The sequence below is a fragment of the Prionailurus viverrinus genome, chromosome C1 (genome assembly GCF_022837055.1).
Source record: "Prionailurus viverrinus isolate Anna chromosome C1, UM_Priviv_1.0, whole genome shotgun sequence".
NCBI lineage: Eukaryota > Metazoa > Chordata > Mammalia > Carnivora > Felidae > Prionailurus > Prionailurus viverrinus.
Window position 1 is genome coordinate 207,025,522 of NC_062568.1, and position 19,118 is coordinate 207,044,639.

At 48.0% G+C, this 19,118-nt stretch overlaps 1 protein-coding gene across 1 annotated transcript in view; it reads right to left on the reverse strand.

The window, feature by feature from the left end:
- PEX14 (peroxisomal biogenesis factor 14) overlaps positions 1–19,118 on the reverse strand; it is a 146,284-nt gene that overhangs the window by 112,460 nt on the left and 14,706 nt on the right. Inside the window, exon 2 of the mRNA XM_047870730.1 lies at positions 10,399–10,446. Coding sequence (XP_047726686.1) covers positions 10,399–10,446 — 48 coding nt within the window. The remainder of the gene's footprint in view (positions 1–10,398; positions 10,447–19,118) is intronic.

Genomic DNA, 19,118 nt, shown 5'->3' on the forward strand with positions numbered 1-19,118 from the left:
CTCCCGTAACATAAATCAGACAAACACTCGAAAAGGGGGCTAAAGTGGGCACCCACAAAGACTCGCCTTTACTTGGACTCAGCAGACAAAACTACAGAAAACCGCTCATTGCAAGTGCATCTTTTATCTGCCGCCTGCCACCGAACCATCGTAGGCCCAGAGGGAACCGCAGAGAAAAATAGAAACAAGACCTATGTTGATACTTCACAGACATGACCGAGAAGCAGGAACTCAGGAAGAACAAGATGGACACGAGAACCGCACACAGAGATAGATAAAACGAAGTTTGTATTTGTAAATCAGGGAGGCCGGGCAAAGCAATGGGGAAAGCCAAGGTACAAAATTAGGAAAGGACTGATCTAGTCGAGCCCAGCTCGGTGGCAGATACAGAGTGATAACTCACATTTGCTGGGCGGGCAGCCAGTGCCAACCACAAGCCATCACTGGGCCGTCTTCCCTGTTGATCTGTAATTGGTGAGTCTGTGATGGAGCTACCAATTATCTTTAGGCCCCCTGTATTTAGTTCACAGACAAAGGGAAGCAGGAGAGACCAGTTAGTAATGAGTAAGTAATGGCCACTAAAATACATTGTATTTTACGGAGCTGCTTCGGCAGGAAAAGCCATTCGGAAAATAAAAAGAGAAAGAATAAAATAAGCTAGAGAAACTCAATTTTCTTCTCCCTTCCTCCCAAAGCCACACTTAGGATAAAATGAGGTTTGTGCAGGTTAATCCTTATGAGGTAAGAAAAAAATGATTAAATACATTAAAAAAATCAATTGTACATTAAACCAAATCCAGGAACTGCAAAAACAAACACCACAGCATCCCTCCAGCCGGCATTAGCTCTGCCAGTCTGGTCAGTGGGGGATACCCCCACCTGATGGAGCCCGCTGACGTAACGGAAGAGAAGCAGAAGGGGGAAGAGAGTGGAGCTGGGAGGGCTGGGGCCAGGGGGAGGACTACAGATCTGGATTTCACCGGAATAAAGTTATTTCTAGGCACTACAAAGAAAGACAGAAAATGCCACATAAGTGGGGCTCTGGAGACCAGGATGGATTCTTCAAAGATCCGACAGAAGTAACAATAATTGTAATCACTTGATAAACAGAAGTTATAAGCCACTTCACTGTCAAATGACTTGCCACTATGTCTAGTTTTCTTCTGTTCATTAGCAGATTCTATTAACTGCCATTTTTCAGATCGACAACGGAGAACGAGCTGGAGAGGTGGGGCGAAGAGGCATGCCTTTGTCTCTGAGGAAAGCCACTCTCAGGGCTGGAATGGAAACTCCCACCCTTCCCCAGGTCCCCTCTGGGGTCCTCGGGGACGAAAGCCCGCAAGCTCGCAGAGCCCCAAGAGCGGCCATCAGTCAGCGGCTCCTCCCACCGTGGAGTCAGGGCTGAGAATTCTTAGCTAATCCTAAATAAACCTCCCAGGGCTGAAATGTCGTGGCCAATTTGCTTCTCGGTGTGTACTGCAACCATCCGGTTCTGCCTGCAACCAACCCTTCTCCTTTTCGTCACTTGGCCTCAGCCACACAACTGGAAGAAGATCTGAGAGCCAGGGCCATGGTGAAATACGGGCTTGTGGGAGGCTGGGTGCTAGTTACTCACTTCAACAAGGCACGAGTTGGCCATATGTCAGGCCTGGGCCCCAAAGTCTCAAAGAACTGGCAAATCCAAAGTTTCCCCTTCAATGTGCCGGTGCGGTGAGTCATTTAGAACCTAAAGAAACCTGTGCGAGACGGGCTTGCGGGGGGAGGGGAGCAGAGGGAAGCAGCGAGAGGAAGAACAGGTAATCAACCATAGGACAGTCATGTTCCCAGCAGAGTAAAGACACATGCCCACAGGGGAACATTTCAAAACATCTACACGTGATTAGAGAGGGTTATCAATGGCAACAAGCAAGATCTGACAAAAAGATTTCACTCTCTTAAAGACATCTCTGTGACTCTTATCTTCAAAGCCAGCGAACTCTGCTGTTAACTCTGACAGTGAGGGATTTGTGGGTGCCGGTGGGGACGCAGATACAGGATCTACCTGAGGGGGCAGAGAAAGCAGGGATGGAATTTCCTGGATCCTGCAGTCTCTTCACTTATGCGGATTCAGGTGACTCCCTGAAGACCTGCTCAGCCCGAGTCAGAAGCAAACTGCTCAATTGTGGAACCTTTCCTCCTCCAGCAGGAGGGAAAACAGCAAGCAGCTGCTGCCCCCTAGAAGCTACCAGGGACACCGCACTCTGCTCTAGCGACACAGATGAAAAGATCCTATTATCTCGCCTCGATCCTGTAACCTGTCATTAGTGAGGTACATGGGTGCAGACGCCTCCTCCAGCACGAGGAGGCCCACATCACCTGTGATAAATTAATAGGTGCCTTTTCAACAGCTCAGAAGCATACAAAAGACTCCAACCAGGGAGCGCACGAAAGCAGCAGCTTCAGAGACAGCACAGACTCACCAGGCAGCCCCTGAACCGGGCCCAGGCCCCTCCTGAGCGCCCTGGCTGGAGGCGGAGGCAAGGTCAGCGGGCTGTCCCCCCGGGCTGTCCCCGCCTGCCCTCCGGACCTGCTCCCCCTGCTCCCGTGTGTGTGCCCCAGAGCTCAACATCGTTGCACTTAAATCCCAGTCCCGCCCCTTGCAACACCGATGGCCCTGGGCTTGTTTCCTCGCTGTAAACCGAGGAAAAGAGTAGTTCTCACTAACAAAAATAAAGAAACCGGCGCCAAGGCCAGCAGATGACGCAGGGGAAGCCCTCCTGACCTCGGTCATCAGCGCTGGTAATTGGTCAGTTAATCGAAAAATCAGTTAAGGCCGGGAATCATTCAAAGTGGAGCCTACCCTATATACCTTAAACATTTTACATTAACTTAAAACCTATAAACGTACAGTCATTTGCTAATCTTTTGATGTGGAGCCAAGACCTTTTCTTTGAGTGTGGGCCCACAGACTGATGTTCCCAGACGCCTTTCTTGCATAAACCCCACCCACGACACACCCTTCACAATTTCTAAAGCAAAGCGAGAACTTAAAGGCACTAGCAACGCAAATCAAAGCACTGAATACTTCGAGATTTTTATGGTCTTCCCCAGTTTAACTGTCATCTCGCTCTCACCTGAAAAGACATTCTATCTGCAATTCACATTTACCAAAGCATTCAGCCTGGCTTTTACCGAACCCTCTTCTCTCATTTATGTTCATAAACCTCTCTGTATTTGTAGCTCCCTCTGTTCACTTCTGCATTTCACCCGCTTCCGGCATATTTAACAAAACTGCCTCATTCACTACCAAGTACAACCGGGCACGCACAGGTTCGGGGCGAGCCAACGTGGGTCTGCAGAATGGGCGTGGGTGTGGGTGTGACCGGCCGGGGAGCCCGTCGGTTCAGAGCACCCAGGGCCTCCTCCGGGAGCTTCCACGGTGCCACAGCAGCGAGCCAGTCCCTTCGGGGAGTGTGTCTAATGCGGGCTCTTGACACTTAAAAAAAAAAATTATGTATTTATTGATGCTGCCGCCCCTTCATGCGACAAGAGATTTGAAATGACTCGCAAAAGTACACACGAGCCCCAAGGATGTGGCAAAAGGAAAGCAGAAGGAAGGGGGAGAAACGACGTTTAACAGACGTTGTCTACTTTTTCCTCTTCTCCATCAAACTCCATCCGCAGGGAACTGTGGAAAAACGAAACCATTCATACAAATAATCAACTTGCGTGCCTGATCCTGTTGGCAGCTCCTCCCCACCAGGCTGGAGAAAGCTGCCCTGCCCCAGAGACCCTCTCGCTGTGGCCCAACCGGCCAGAGAGAGAGAGAGAGAGAGAGAGAGAGAGAAAGGCCTCTGGATGGACACTTCTGGGTGAGGGGTGTGACTGCTGGCCCAGAGCGCCACCCCACAGACTTTATAAGCACACACAGGCCCCTGTGCCACCAGGGATGCTGCTAAGGCAGGAGGTCACAAGGGTGGCAGCACGTCTTTTTCTCGACAGGGGCAATTTATCCGATCCACTGGGGGCTATGAGTTAGCTCCTCTGTGACTCCAAGCGTCAGAGAGCGCCCCCGGGTAGATTTACCTCAAGAATCACTCAGTGTCGGCCCTATCTCTAGACTGTTCAGACAAACTCATAATGGCAGGGAGAAGATTTGTGGAGCAACAAGCATAAATCTTGCTTATAACTACAAACCATAAAAGAAAGCAGGGCTGGGAGGGAAGAAGGAAGGGCGGCAAACACGTCCTTCTGCAAAGCACCACTTCATCTTCCTGCGGCTTCTCCGAGCACCGAAGTGGGATTAACTACAAGGTCGTATTTTTCAAACCCAAATTGGTCTGCATGGTTTGAGAATGTGCTAAAATATTTTAAACTGAAATTATCCTGGAAAACGGCGGGCACGTGGCTGTCCTCAGCGCGACGTGACATCCAGAGGTTCTCAAACCAGGGACTCGTGGGAGATCTCCTGAGTTTGCCACACGGAATACCCACCTTTTAAGTCGCACTTAAAACAAACAAACACACAAAACCAACAACAACAAAAAAACACTTTTAAGTGAAAAGTCTTTCAAATAAGATAATGATTGATTTTAAGTAAAAGAAAACCCTCTGAACGTCCCTCCGCCCAAACAAGAGCTTCCTTTAACCCTCCTCAGCAATTACTAAGGGCACCTGAAGAACGTGGAGACTATCCCCAGGAGACAGGGAGCAAACTCGGCCTTTCCTTCTGGAAGAACCACCTGGGTGACAAGATTACAGCCCAAACTCGCCCCATTGCGCTGCGGCTCTGCGAAAGGCACGTGGGTGCTGGGCTCCTCGGTTCCCAGGTCTCTAAAGTAAGGACACTTGCCTGGTTGGTCATCCAACAGTCAGGGCCTCTGACTGCAGGAACTCTAACAAATAGCAAGTATTACCGTGCAAGCCGGGAACCCAAAGTATAAACAAAGATGAATAACCATTTCAAATTCCATTTCCTTAATTATTACTCCTCAGAGTTTCGATTCATCTAATAATTATTTGTAAAAGGATACCTTAAAACTGGAAAGAAAAAAAAAAGAAAACAAACCCACCTCTTCATTTACCTGGAAGAGGAAAGAACTTAGAGGGCCCCACCTAGTCTATTCAATAAACCCCATCTAGAACAGGAAGGACGAAGTAGGAAGAGACAGTAATTTCAAAATCAGTAAGTGGCCTAGAGATTAGAGACAAGCCACCCAGAGCTGGAATGAGGCTGTTCTCAAGTTCATCCACCTCTTCGGATTCTCATCAGCTTCCTCCCCACCAGGGCCTGTGGGACTCTCTGGCACCCTCCCAACAAGGGGCAGGGGTCAGTGTTTAAAAACAAAAGTAGCGTTTGCTTCGTATATGCATCTCTACTGCTGACGGGAGGGGAGTGGAGAAGGAGGAGAGCCCAGCACCTGCCCTATCTGAACAGCGCCAGGCCTCAGGTCGGCTCACAGGATGAAGGCAGCATCAGAGACGTGTCCCACCAGCCCCGCCCTGCAGTAGACAACTGATTTCAGTCCCAAGTTTCTCAGCAGTATTTGTGAGGCGTCCTCCCCTCCCTGGCATGAGTTGCTATTAATGGTTTAAGTACCAAAATCTGCAGAAGATTCACTTTTTTTTCTCTTTTTTCAGTTTATTTATTTTTGCAGAGAGACGCTTCATTCTGAAGGATGACATTCGCATTAAAGATTTTATTTTTAGGGGCACCTGGGTGGCTCAGTCGGTTAAGTGGCCGACTTCGGCTCAGGTCATGATCTCGAGGTCCGTGAGTTCAAGCCCCGCATCGGGCTCTGTGCTGACAGCTCAGAGCCTGGAGCCTGCTTCAAATTCTGTGTCTCCCTCTCTCTCTGACCCTCCCCTGTTCATGCTGTCTCTCCCTGTCTCAAAAATAAATAAACGTTAAAAAAAATTGTTAAAAAAAAAAAAAAAGATTTTATTTTTAAGTAATTTCTACACCCGATGTGGGGCTCGAACTTACAACCCTAAGAGCGAGAGTCACATGCTCTACTAAGCCAGCCAAGCGCCCCAAACTTGATTTTAATATTGTATTCATGAAGGTGTTTCACAAGCACATGGGTAATAAAACTAGCCCATTAAGAGATTTCAGGAAATTGTCTTTTTTTTTTTTCAGGAAAAATAAATAAATATGGCAGATCTAAAGTATTAAGCATTATTATTTTAAGGATCTCTAGTGGTTGATTTCTATGCTGAGCTAGGTTTACTCAAGTGAGCTGTGATTTCCATTCAGGGACATCTGTCTGGATACAGGTGAGTGCGGTGACATTATAGGGATGATCTGAAATCTGCTCTACTTACTTAGCTTTAAAAGTGAATCCTGGGGCGCCTGGGTGGCTCAGTCGGTTGAGCATCTGACTACAGCTCAGGTCACGATCTTGCAGGTCAGTTCAAGCCCCGCGTCAGGCTCTGTGCTGACAGCTCAGGGCCTGGAGCCTGCTTCAGATTCTGTGTCTCCCTCTCTCTCTGCTCCTTCCCCCACTCACGCTCTGTCTCTCTCTCTCTCTCTCTCTCTCTCTCAACATAAATACATAAACATTAAAAATAATAATAATAATAAAGTTATGTAGTTTGGGACTACGGGGGTGGAGGGATGCGGGGAAAGGATATATACCAAAAAAACAAATCAGAACAAAAAAACTATACCTACAAGTCAGAGGAAGAAAGGAGGTCAGGAGACTCATCCATTAGGAAGAACGCAGTGTCAAAGAACAAAAAGCCAAAATGCTAGCTCAACCCAAATGTGTAAGCATTGCATAAAGCAGGTGAGCTGTAGGGTTGCTAGATATTGAAGACGTCGTGTTGAAACCAGCGAGCAACAGGCAAACAAAACCTCATTTATTGCTCACTTGAAACAACCACAGCTCATATGACTAAAAAGGCTCTCAGACGATTACTTAACCCTAGTTTCTGTACCCCGGCAAGGCAGGAACCAAGTTAGTCCATGCAAACAAACGTCCACCCATTTAGAGACCCATCGGCCAGGTGGGGCTTGATCCTGCAAGAGCGGTACAGGGACCTGACTCCGGCCCCGAGCACATGCCCACACAGGTGTTGAGAAAATTCAGGCCTTAACAGAAGGTTTTCAACAGGTCGGGGGCAGGGGCTGGGGAGCTGGAGGTCAATATTCTGGAGGACTGTCAAAACTCCTTGCCCTAGGAGGCAAAGCTCAGGGAAGAAAGTATAAAGAAGAAAAAGCCATCAGCCATTTTAACTTTGGCATAGTTTTATCATCAATAATACGGACATTTCAACTGGGAGTTTACAAAATTTATCAAGACCGGTCTGTTCACCAATCTCCAGCCCTGAAAACATTACGACATCATAGAGCAACTCTCTTGCTAATACGGCCGGGATTGCCGGGGTGAGTTCTTTAATGGGGGACGAGGAGTACTGAGGAGCAAGAGAAGGTAACACAGTCACTACCTGGGTGGAATCCAGACAAGGGGATGGCTAAAAACACAAATGTGTCATTTAAGAGATGACAAGACAATATTCCTCACCACCAAAATCACAAGACAGTTTTTATGGTCCAGAGAGGGCAAACCTGAAGATCGGGTCCTCCTTCTCTAGCAGATAAAAGCAAAATAATAATGCAGACACCCGAATGTCACCTGTCAATGTCATCTGCGCTGTACTGATCACTCCACGGAGCCTCGTGTGTCATTAACTCACTTTTCTAATAAAGGGAAAAATTATTCCAAAGTGATCATCTACTTCTGAAGACAAAGAATAAGATTATATGCCTTCAGCATCCCATGCTTAGTTAGCCCTTTTAGTGTAGAGAAGAACCGGCAGCTTCCACGAAAGAATTTCGTGGAAAACGTGCTCTCAGTTAAAAACAAAAACAGGGGCGCCTGGGTGGCGCAGTCGGTTAAGCGTCCGACTTCAGCCAGGTCACGATCTCGCGGTCCGGGAGTTCGAGCCCGCGTCAGGCTCTGGGCTGATGGTTCAGAGCCTGGAGCCTGTTTCCGATTCTGTGTGCTTTTCCCTCTCTCTCTGCCCCTCCCCCGTTCATGCTCTGTCTCTCTCTGTCCCAAAAATAAATAAACGTTGAAAAAAAATTTTTTTTTTAAAAAAAAACAAAAACAAAAACAAAAACAAAAACCACTTAGCAGGGTGTTCCCCCAACACTGGAAAATCCTATTCCTCAAGACCTGGCTTCAAGTTTCACAGAAACCATCCCTAAGTATACCCCAGCCAGAACTCTTCCTTCTCTGAATAATGAGGGCTCTTAGACTCCCAGCCAGGCAATTCTGCACCAAATTACATGCGATTTTGTACTGTTTGCTAAAATTATATATGGTCTTGTACTGTCTGCTAATTGTTTCATGTGTACAAATGCCTTTTCTTCCCCAATAAAATGCATAAATTACGGAAGAAGGCTCAGTTTTATCCTTCAGCTGTCTGTTCCTCCTGAGCATCCAAGAGACGACGGCTAATGCACACACCTGAGAAGCCTGCCCTGTGGAAACGGGGCTCAGGCAGTGCTGGGAGTCTTCTGTGGGTGGGGGAGACCACCTCATCCCTTCGCCAGTGCCCTGTGACTCTCACCCAGCCTGCTGCCAGCTCAAAGTCCTGTACCCCGACCCGCCACATGAGTCCTTGCTGGTCCTTGGCGGGCCCCTCTGCCTGGCACCCTCCCACCTCCACTCTCAAGAGGCAGAAGCAGCTCACACAAGACCATACAACTCGGCTGGTGCCCTCATTTAATCAGGCTGCTGCAAATGGTTGGCCAAAAGCAATAAGGGCATGACTGAGAGACTGTGGGAGTTTAATATAAAAAAATTAATAAAAAAAAAAAAAAAGAAGGGAAGCAGAAAGGGTCTACCTTTTAATAGGGCCCTAATTACCCAACTCATAGGATCAGCCCAAATGAGATGGGAGTTTATTTCGGGGTGTTTTTTTTAATTATTGTTTTTTTTTTATATATATATAAATTGCTGCTATGTGTTTTCTTTCCTCTGAGCAATTATGCAGCAAGTACGTAAAGAAGGGAAAAAAATATTAATTAAATATAAGGTAATTGTAGAGTTGGCCTGGAGAGAATGAGTCTGAACTCTGGACGATCACAGGCTACTAGGGTTTGAAGACTGCTCAGGGCCTCCCCGAAAAGAAAGAAATAAAAATACAACCAACCACCAAGCAGATGCAGCAGACAGCAGGAAAAGAGCAGTGCACAGAAACGTCAGCGGGGCCAAGGGGCTGCAGGGCTCCAAATACCCAGAAATCAGCGAGGCTGCCCGCGGCTTAGGGCTCCCTGCTAGAAAGAACCCCCGAGGGTTTACCCCATTGCGCTTCAAGAGAAGGACCAGTCCCTCCACCGGTGATCGCCAGTTAAGTCAGTAGAGAAAAATGTGAAAGGAGCCTGAGAAGTAAAGGACTGTCGAGGACAAGCGTTCAGTTTGGACACGAGTCCAAAACCAGCCACAACTCTAGCCTGCGGGGCACTGACAGGCCCCGGGGGGACACTCAAGCTCCTGATCTATGGGCCTGGCAAGGAGAAGCCTGAAGCCTCTGGCCTTCATACCACCCTGACCTCCAGACAAACCCAGGCAAGACCAGAAGAGTGAAAGGAAGCCATCGCGGGGTGCAGTGGGAAGGGAGCTGACGCGATAACAGTAGGTCACAGGACGGTGGCAGTGCTTCCCTGAATCAGCCCCAGCAGGGCTTGCGTCACCCTGGTCTTTCTACAGCTCAGCCAAATCCAACTCCCCTTCTGCCTCGGGAAGCTAGGAACGGGCTACAATTCAGGCCTGTTCACGCCAGCTAAGACCTCACATCACTTCCTCCCACTACTGCTGGAGGAGAGGGAAGAAAAGCAGGCCTGTGACACGCAGGCTGGGTGTACATCCTGCAGCTTGCTATCACCAAACAAAGGCAAAGCTCTCAAAGCCGGCCCTCCATGAAACTTATCAAGCTGCTACAGAACAGGTCTTACGACCCAACGACCCAACGAACAGGATTCGCGGCAGGCCCTGCAATGCAAACTATAGAATGAAAATGGGGTGCACTGGCAGGGACTGGGGCTCAGACAACCAGAGCAAAAGCACTTTGTGAAGAAAGCTACCTTCGGAACCTAGTCCCAGCTCCACCTCCAAAGGTTTCAGGCATCCCACTAGTTACTACTGGTCAGCAACAAACAAAGTGGTGCACCACCCCATGGGGTGGATGCTTTCCCTTCCAGAAAAGACCAGGTTTTAGTAAGGAGACAGCTCACTAAATCCTGCAAGCCAGAGAAGAAGTCAGAAGTCAAAGGCCATTAAGTTAGTCTCCATATAATACCTACTTTTGAAGGGACACTGAAGGATGCAAAACTCCAGGATCATAGGTTTCTCCATACTCACACAGCATTTTAATTATTAGGAAATGATACTGTATATCTTGGGTACTTACCAGAGGCTCTCGAGGCACCACATTTTCACCTCCTGGAGTAGAGCTTGGCTGCAAAGAAAAAATAGAAACAAAAATAAGATCACAGTGCCACCCCATGGACATCAAAAAGCCACAGATACTTCATTCTCCAGCAACACACACCAACACCTGTTCCTCCTATTTCCCACCAGCTTCTCAGACTGTACAGTGTTCTGCAGTGCCCTACCTGGAAAGAAGTAGCCCATGGAGTCTGAGGTAGGCAGTAAACGAGAACAGACTGCTTCTGGGTTCACTGTCACAGCATCCCAAGAAGAAGGCTAGGTTTGGCTTAAGAGGGCCCAAGATCAACAGCTGAGCAGCAAGGGCCGGGGACTATCATGAGATCCACAGAAATAGCAAATCCAGAGGAAAGGCTTTACGAGAGAGCAAAACTTCCCTTTTGCCATCTTCCCGCCTTATAGGGAAAGAGCAGAGCGAAAGTGGAGAACCAGATCCAGCCACAAGGGGGCCCCAGTGGCCCACACTCAGGATTTTCTCCCAGCATCTACTTGGAACCAGGAAGCGAAGAAACTCTGGACATGGTTCTTATTTATCACCTGTCACTGAGGACACCAATCCACAGGAGTAAAGACAGCCAAGCTTGAATCAGTTTTGTAACGAAGCCAGTGCCAGGCAGTGCCAGGCTGACAGACCAAGCGGCAGGCAGGCAGCATGGGGTTCTCAGCCTGGCTCTAGTCTGGGACCCTCTCCCCTCTCTGGATCTCACATTTGCCTCATGCTCACATGTACCTTCAACGCGGGGCCGATGGTCTAGCCAAATTTACAGAAAGGGAGAGACAGAGACAGACTCGGAGGAAACTCACAAATCTCCCAAAGAATAAAACAAGCAATTTGAGAGTTATGATTAGTTTACTGTTACTGATGTTCAAGCCAATTTCCAATTGTCTACAGATAATATCCAGACAAGTGCAGCGAATCGGTGGGTCTCGGGAGCCAGCCGCCAGCCTCTATACTTCTCCCAGCTCGTTCAGATGCCAAGTGCCAGGCCTCCTCGGGGGGAAAAAAAAACCACAGAAGGTGGGAGAGGAAAGAGTCCAGTCCACAGAGGATCTCCAAAGATTTCCTCACAACCAGCTGCCACTGTGCAGCTGGCACACAGCACAGTGGCAAGGACTCTGGCTGGGAGAAGGACTCTAGCTCCTCATCCAAAGTCCCAGGGCAAGGTCAGCCTGCATGAAACCAAGTAGAAAGTCTCCGGGAACCTGAGCACGCTTTCCCTTCCTCCTTCCCCCCTCCCTGCTCGCAGCAGCGATAACCTGCATTTAGATCTACGTCCACCTGCCTCCCAGCCTCCTCTGGACTCAACAAGTCCCTTAACAGGATTCATAATCCTCTCCCTCTGTCACACGTGTCCTCTTCCAGTATTCCCTGCCTGAGCCAAGGGCACAACCTTCCACCAAAATATACAAACTGGAGTCCAAAAGGCCATTCTTGATAGCTTTCTCCACCACTCACCAGAGCTAACGCATTATCAAGTCCTGCCCATATTCCTTCCTAAATATCCATGCAATCAGTCCATCCGCTTCTCTCTACTTCTGCCGTCATCACTTGGGCCAAAGCTTCCAAAATCCCCTGCCTGGACCACTCCAATACCCTTCGCATCAGTGCACCCACATCCTTGCTGGCTCTCTTCTAATTCATTTCCCACGCTGCAGACGGACTATCGTTCCAAAACAGTAAGAATCAGATCTCACCGCCCCCTCCCCAACCACCCCAGGAAACAGCTACCAACAGCAGCCCTAATACAGAAAACCTTCTCTGTGTGACTGCCAAGGCCTCACATCCACTGACTGCAACTCAGGTCTGTGTGACACACACTGCCCAGCTCTGCCCAACAGACACACGGGCCTTTGCACATGCTATCCCTGACCGAGCCTCTGACAGTTCCACTTGGCTAAGTCACTTCCTTGGGGAAGCATTCTCTGACATCCACGACAGGGTCAAATCTCCCTATTCTATCCTAACGCCATCCACCTCTCTTTCAAGGACTGAGAAGAAGTGCAATTTTACTTGTGTGATTATCTGACTGATGTCTGTGTCCCACACTAGATTATGAACTCCACAGGGGCAAAAACTGTCTGTGTGTGTTGCTCACTGTATCCCCGGGGCCCAGAGCAGTATGAGGCACAGATTAGGCCTTCCACAGATATTTGCTGAATGAACGAAAGGCAACAAAGAGTAGAATGGTTCTCACTCAACCGAATGGATTACAGAGTAAAGTTCATTATCTTCCTGAGGGCTTTCCTTCACTCCATTTGGCAAATATTAAGTGCTAACATTTATTTACCTCTTTCTTCATGTAATTCTACAATAAATGTATGAAATTATTGCTGATGAGGAAACAGAGGCAAAGGAGATAAATAAATAGCATGCCTGTGATGACCCAGCTAGCAACTGGTACTAAAGGGATTTGAACCATTCTACTTAAAATAATTGAGTTTTGGGGCAGCTGGGGGGCTCAGTCAGTTGAGCGTGCGACTTCAGCTCAGGACATGATCTCGCGGTTCGTGAGTTCGACCCCCATGTCGGGCTCTGTGCGGACAGCTCAGAGCCGGGAGCCTGCTTCAGATTCTGTGTCTCTCTCTCTCTCTCTCTCTCTCTCTCTCTCTCTCTCTCTGCTCCTCCCCTGATCACACCCTCTCTCTCTCTCAAGAATAAAGAAAAAAAATATTTTTTAAATAATAATTGAGTTTTGGGGGCACCTGAGTGGCTCAGTTAAGTGTCTGGCTCTTTCTTGATTTCGATGCAGGCCACGATCTCACGATTTTGTGAGTTCGAGCCCTGCATTGGGCTCCGCACTGGACATGGGGCCTACTTTAAAAAAAAAAAAACGGGGGGGGGGGGGGGCAGGGGGGCGTGCCTGGGTGACTCAGTTGGTTCAGTGTCCTGACTCAATTTTGACTTTGGCTCAGGTCGTAATTTCACAGTTAGCAGTTTTGAGCCCCACATGGGTCTCTGCACTGACGGTGCAGAGAGGACCTGCTTGGGATTCTCTCTCTCTCTCTGCCCCTCCCTAGCATGCTAGCATACACACACACTCCCTTTCTTTCTCTCAAAATAAATACACTTAGAAATTTTTTTAATTTAAATTAAAGAAAATAAAATGATCGAGTTTTGTTTGGATCACATTTCGTTAAGCAACACTCTTAATGCTACCCCCACATATAATAATGTGGGTTATTTGACTCGACAAAACTAACTCAAACAGCTTTAATATTTAGGAAGCCTCATTCTGACTTAATCCACAGCTTTCTTCTTCCTAAAATACAAGGAATCACTATGAATCATGATCACTACGGAACTTCCCTTAAAATGAGTTCACCTCTTGGGGCGCCTGGGTGGCGCAGTCAGTTAAGCGTCCGACTTCAGCCAGGTCACGATCTCGCGGTCCGGGAGTTCGAGCCCCGCGTCAGGCTCTGGGCTGATGGCTCAGAGCCTGGAGCCTGTTTCCGATTCTGTGTCTCCCTCTCTCTCTGCCCCTCCCCCGTTCATGCTCTGTCTCTCTCTGTCCCAAAAATAAATAAACGTTGAAAAAAAAATTAAAAAAAAAAAATGAGTTCACCTCTTGACTAGCTAGCATTTGCCAGAGGGAAAACGGTATACGGTGCTAAGTCTCTTTCATCATATACCCTTTTGTACGTTTTTACACTGTGAGCCAAGGAAGCGTATTCCACTTAAAAAATACATGAATGTTAAAATTTTTAAAAAGAAAGCTTCTCTCTCATTCTAACTCTCCAACACTCCCCTCTTCCTTGGGGGAACCACCACTGACGCTGGTTCCTTATAGATTCTTCCAGGCATTCAAAGCATTTAAGAACCCGTGTTGTGTGTGCGTACCCCTATCAAGGAGGCTGAATAGCAGCACTCTCCAAATTCCTCAAGTCTTGACTTGCAGAGCCTTCTGGGGTCTCAGCACACCAAAGCCAGGGCTCCAGGCTTAGTCTCAGAACTGCAAGGAGGAGCCAGATTTCCCCACACCCTATTCCAACTCACAGTGGTACTGAGGTCTGTCAGACCTTATCAGTGAACTCACAGGGGGCTCCTCACCCGTCTAGGAATGGCCCAATACTGATTATATTCGAGATGATACTCCAGTTTGTGTTGAAATATCTGCAGTCTACAACGGCTCACCCCCCACTGCTCATTCTCAACAGGTTCCTAAAGAACACTGTTTCTTGATGACCAAAACAGCCTTCATCCTTACCACTCTCCGTATGGATTTCCTTGATAATACCACCCGAAATCCTTCACTGGATTACTAGTTTACTATCTATCTATTCCCACTAGATTTTTAACTTCTTAAAGGCAGGCACTTTACCATCTTACGGAAGGCTGATCTTCGGCACTTAAAATATCACCTGCGCCCAATAAATACCTCAGGTTTTTTTCTTTTAACTTAAGACATGAAAACAAAGGAACCACTTCATATACATGCGCACAGAAGAAGCAAGCAGAGGACCACAGCAGGACACGTGGCCACTCCTGAAACATTTCACCTGCAACTTAACACAAACCTGGCCTACTCCCAGGGTGCAATGCTATGGTCCAGGGATTCTCAACCCCAGGGCAGAAACACCCCCCACACACCCCAGAGAGGAATTTGAAAATGTGTGGAGGTGGGGCACCTGGGTGGCTCGGTCGGTTGAGTGTCCAACTCTTGGTTTCGGGTCAGGTCATGATCCCAGTGTCGTGGGGTCGAACCCCATGCCGTGCTCTGTGCTGAGCGTGAAGCCTGCTTGGGATTCATTCTCTCCCTGTCTCTTTCTCTCCCTCCCCCTCTCCCCAGTTTGTGGGCATGCTCTCTCTCTTAAACACACACTCACTCTCACACACACACACACACACACACACACACACACCCTGTAGAGGTGGTTCCGGTTGTCTCAGTGACCAGGGAATCTCACTGGCATTTAGAAGACAGGGGCCTGGGAGGCTTGGGTCCAGCAGTGCATGAAGAACTGTCCCATTCAAGCACCAACAGGACCCCCGGAGAATCCAGACCATTGTGCTTCCTCTTACTGACGGGGAGCACAGACACTCACCTTTAACGTGCGGCTCTAGGTGTCCTTTCAAAGAAGAGCAAAGGTCTGAGCAGCCGTCTACCTGTCAGAAGCTCAGTCCCCCGGCACATGCAGGTCCGTCAGTCTCACGAGCCCAGCTCTTAGGAGAGCCCAGCACTCCTCAAACACCTACCCCCACACCGACCCCCTTTCAGTGGTCAAATCTATTTTCTGGCTTGAGACAAATCCCTACAAATTAAATTCCACCTTGATCCTGGAAATCTTGACAGGGTGGTCTTGACTTTAAAAATAATAATAACATGGGGCACCTGGGTGGCTCAGTCGGTTAGGCGACCGACTTCGGCTCAGGTCACGATCTCACAGTTTGTGAGTTCGAGCCCCGCTTCGGGCTCTGTGCTGACGGCTCGGAGCCTGGAGCCTGCTTCGGATTCTGTGTCTCCCCCTCTCTCTACCCCTCCCCTGCTCACGCTTTGTGTCTCTCTGTCTCTCAATAATAAATAAATGTTAAAAAAATAATAATAATAAATAATAATAACAAGCTGAGAAATCACCAGCTGAGTCCCCCTGCAAAGGTACAAAAAGCAGGCTCTAAGGCAATGAATGCACAGGCAGGATGCTTAGGGGCCAGAATGCAGACGGCAGGAAGGGAAGATGAGCAAAAGGTTAAGACTGTTTTAAAAAACCAACGGACGGGGCGCCTGGGTGGCGCAGTCGGTTGAGCGTCCGACTTCAGCCAGGTCACGATCTCGCGTCCGTGAGTTCGAGCCCCGCGTCGGGCTCTGGGCTGATGGCTCGGAGCCTGGAGCCTGTTTCCGATTCTGTGTCTCCCTCTCTCTCTGCCCCTCCCCCGTTCATGCTCTGTCTCTCTCTGTCCCAAAAATAAATAAAAAACGTTGAAAAAAAATTAAAAAAAAAAAAAAAAAAAAAAAAAAAAAAACCAACGGACAAAAAAAGACCACAGTGGCAGACAGAAGTGCTCCCGGTTTGAAAGGCACAAAGGTGCTCTCACTCTTGCTGCCCAGGCACTGACCTCCCCCAGCCAGAAGGTGTGCCAAGTGCTGACCTTGAGGCACAGCAAAGACCAACTGCACACGCAGCTCAGGTCTGAGCAACTGGCAGAACATCCAGGTCTAGGTGTGCCCATGCCACACCTGCCAAGTGGCTGCGTAACTCTAGATACGTCCTAGGCCAGTCTGGCCTACAGTTCTTTGCAGAGAAGAATAAGTAAGGTTCAATTCAAGAAATATTTTGTGAGCGGCACTGGCACAGAGGCAAGTGCGTGAACTACGGCACTAAAGACCGCGTGACTGCGGGTATACCGCTCAGCCTCTGAACCCCAGTTTCCTCATCCGTGGAAATGATGGGAATGATACCACCACCTCACATTCAGGATCAGATGAGATAAAAAAAGTTATATCCTATTACTCCTCTGCTCAAAATCAACCAATAGGGGCGCCTGGGTGGCGCAGTCGGTTGAGCGTCCGACTTCAGCCAGGTCACGATCTCGCGGTCCGTGAGTTCGAGCCCCGCGTCAGGCTCTGGGCTGATGGCTCGGAGCCTGGAGCCTGCTTCCGATTCTGTGTCTCCCTCTCTCTCTGCCCCTCCCCCGTTCATGCTCTGTCTCTCTCTGTCCCAAAAATAAATTTAAAAAAAACGTTAAAAAAAATTTAAAAAAAAATCAACCAATAGACTTCTGCTCTGTCTGTGATGGAGTAATTGAGACCAGACTTAACCTCCCACTGGTTAAAAAAACTAAACAAAATAAATGACACCACCGTTTGTAGACATTAGACTGCAGTGATTCCTGATAGATCAGAAATGAATGATATGAGCCCCTAAGAACACCCTGGCTTTCTTCCGGGAGGCATGTTTCAGACCAAGAAGCCGGCGGGGGCGGGGTGCATGGAGTGGTCCCCACCAGAACATGGCAGTCTCTTGCTGAGTTGAGGAAACAGAGATAGGGTTCAGGGAGGCTAAGGCAGCTGAAAGTTAGAGGGCAGAGTTCCAGAGAGGGGAGGCACATGCAGAAAGAGAGATCCAGAAATCTGCAAAGAGATTCCCTTACGACTTCGCTGAGTATTAACATGTGTGCACACAGAGTGAACCTCCACAAGGCTCAGGAAGAGCAATGAAGAAGCAGTGGGCTGAACGGCTCCCAGAGCCCCCGTAGACCTCACAGGTCACGGGCACCGGACTGGCGTGCCCTCACTGCTCCGTCAGGGCACTCAGGACAGACCTGGAAGGGCCATATCCTGGCGGGGAGAGGGCAGATTATCCCTAGGGTAAAGGCCACCCTAGATCCACCCTTACAAAGCCTAAAAACAGGACTTGATGGGGGCACCTGGCTGCAGGTAGAGCACGTGACTCTTGGCCTTAGGGTTGTGAGTTCGAGCCCCATGTTGGATGTAGAGATTACTTAAAATCTTAAAAAAAAAAAAAACAGGACTTGACAGAATCAAAATGAACAAAAGTAACTTAACCATCACCAGAATAAATCTCAACATGCTTTAAAGTATGACCACAAAATCCAGACCCTCAACAATGTAATATTCGCAGCACCCAGCATCTGATCAATAGTCTCACCAGATGTCCAGAAGCAGGAAAGTGTGATGCACAATAATAAGAAAGAGCAGAAGAAGGGGCACCTGGGTGGCTCAGTCGGTTAAGCATCCGACTTCGGCTCAGGTCATGATCTCGCAGTTCATGAGTTCAAGCCTCTCTGAGCTGTCAGCACAGAGCTGGAAGCCTGCTTCCAATTCTGTGTCTCCCTCTAACTCTGCCCTTACCCTCTCACACTGTCTCTCTCTCTTTCTCTAAATTAAATAAACATTTTTTAAAAAGTAAAAAATAAATAAATAAATAAATAAATAAATAAATAAATAAAAGGAATAATTTGCAGAAATGAAAACATTAAGACAGGTGTTATAACTTTATTCAAGAATTTAATGCAATTTTTTATTTTATCTTATTTATTTCAGAGAGAGAAAGAGGGAGTGTGAGTGGGGGAGAGGGGTAGAGAGAGAAAGAGGGAATCTTAAGGAGGATCCACACTCAACGTAGAGTGCATCACAGGGTTTGATCCCATGACCCTGGGATCATAACCTGAGCCAAAATCAAGACTGGGACATTCAACCAACTGAGTCACCCAGACATCCCTAATGCAATTTTTAAAATACATATACTGAGTCATTATGTTGTATGCCTGAAACTAATCTAATGTATGTCAATCATACCTCAATAAAAAGAAAACTGAAAGGAAAACAGGATCACAGTAGGGAGAGAAATATATCACATAAAAAGAAAATAGGACTTCTAGAGATGTAACTATAATATCAGAAATAAGGGGCACCTGGGTGGCTCAGTCGGTTAAGCGTCCGACTTCGGCTCAGGTCATGATCTCACGGTCTGTGAGTTCGAGCCCCGCATCGGGCTCTGTGCTGACTGCTCAGAGCCTGGAGCCTGTTTCAAATTCTGTGTCTCCCTCTCTCTCTCTACCCTCCCCCGTTCATGCTCTGTCTCTCTCTGTCTCAAAAATAAATAAACGTTAAAAAAATTAAAAAAAAAAAAAAAAGAAATAAAAATTCCACTGAATGGGAGTGACAGCAGATTAGATACTACAGAAGAAAAGGTAAGTGCACTTGAAAACACAGCGACAAAACC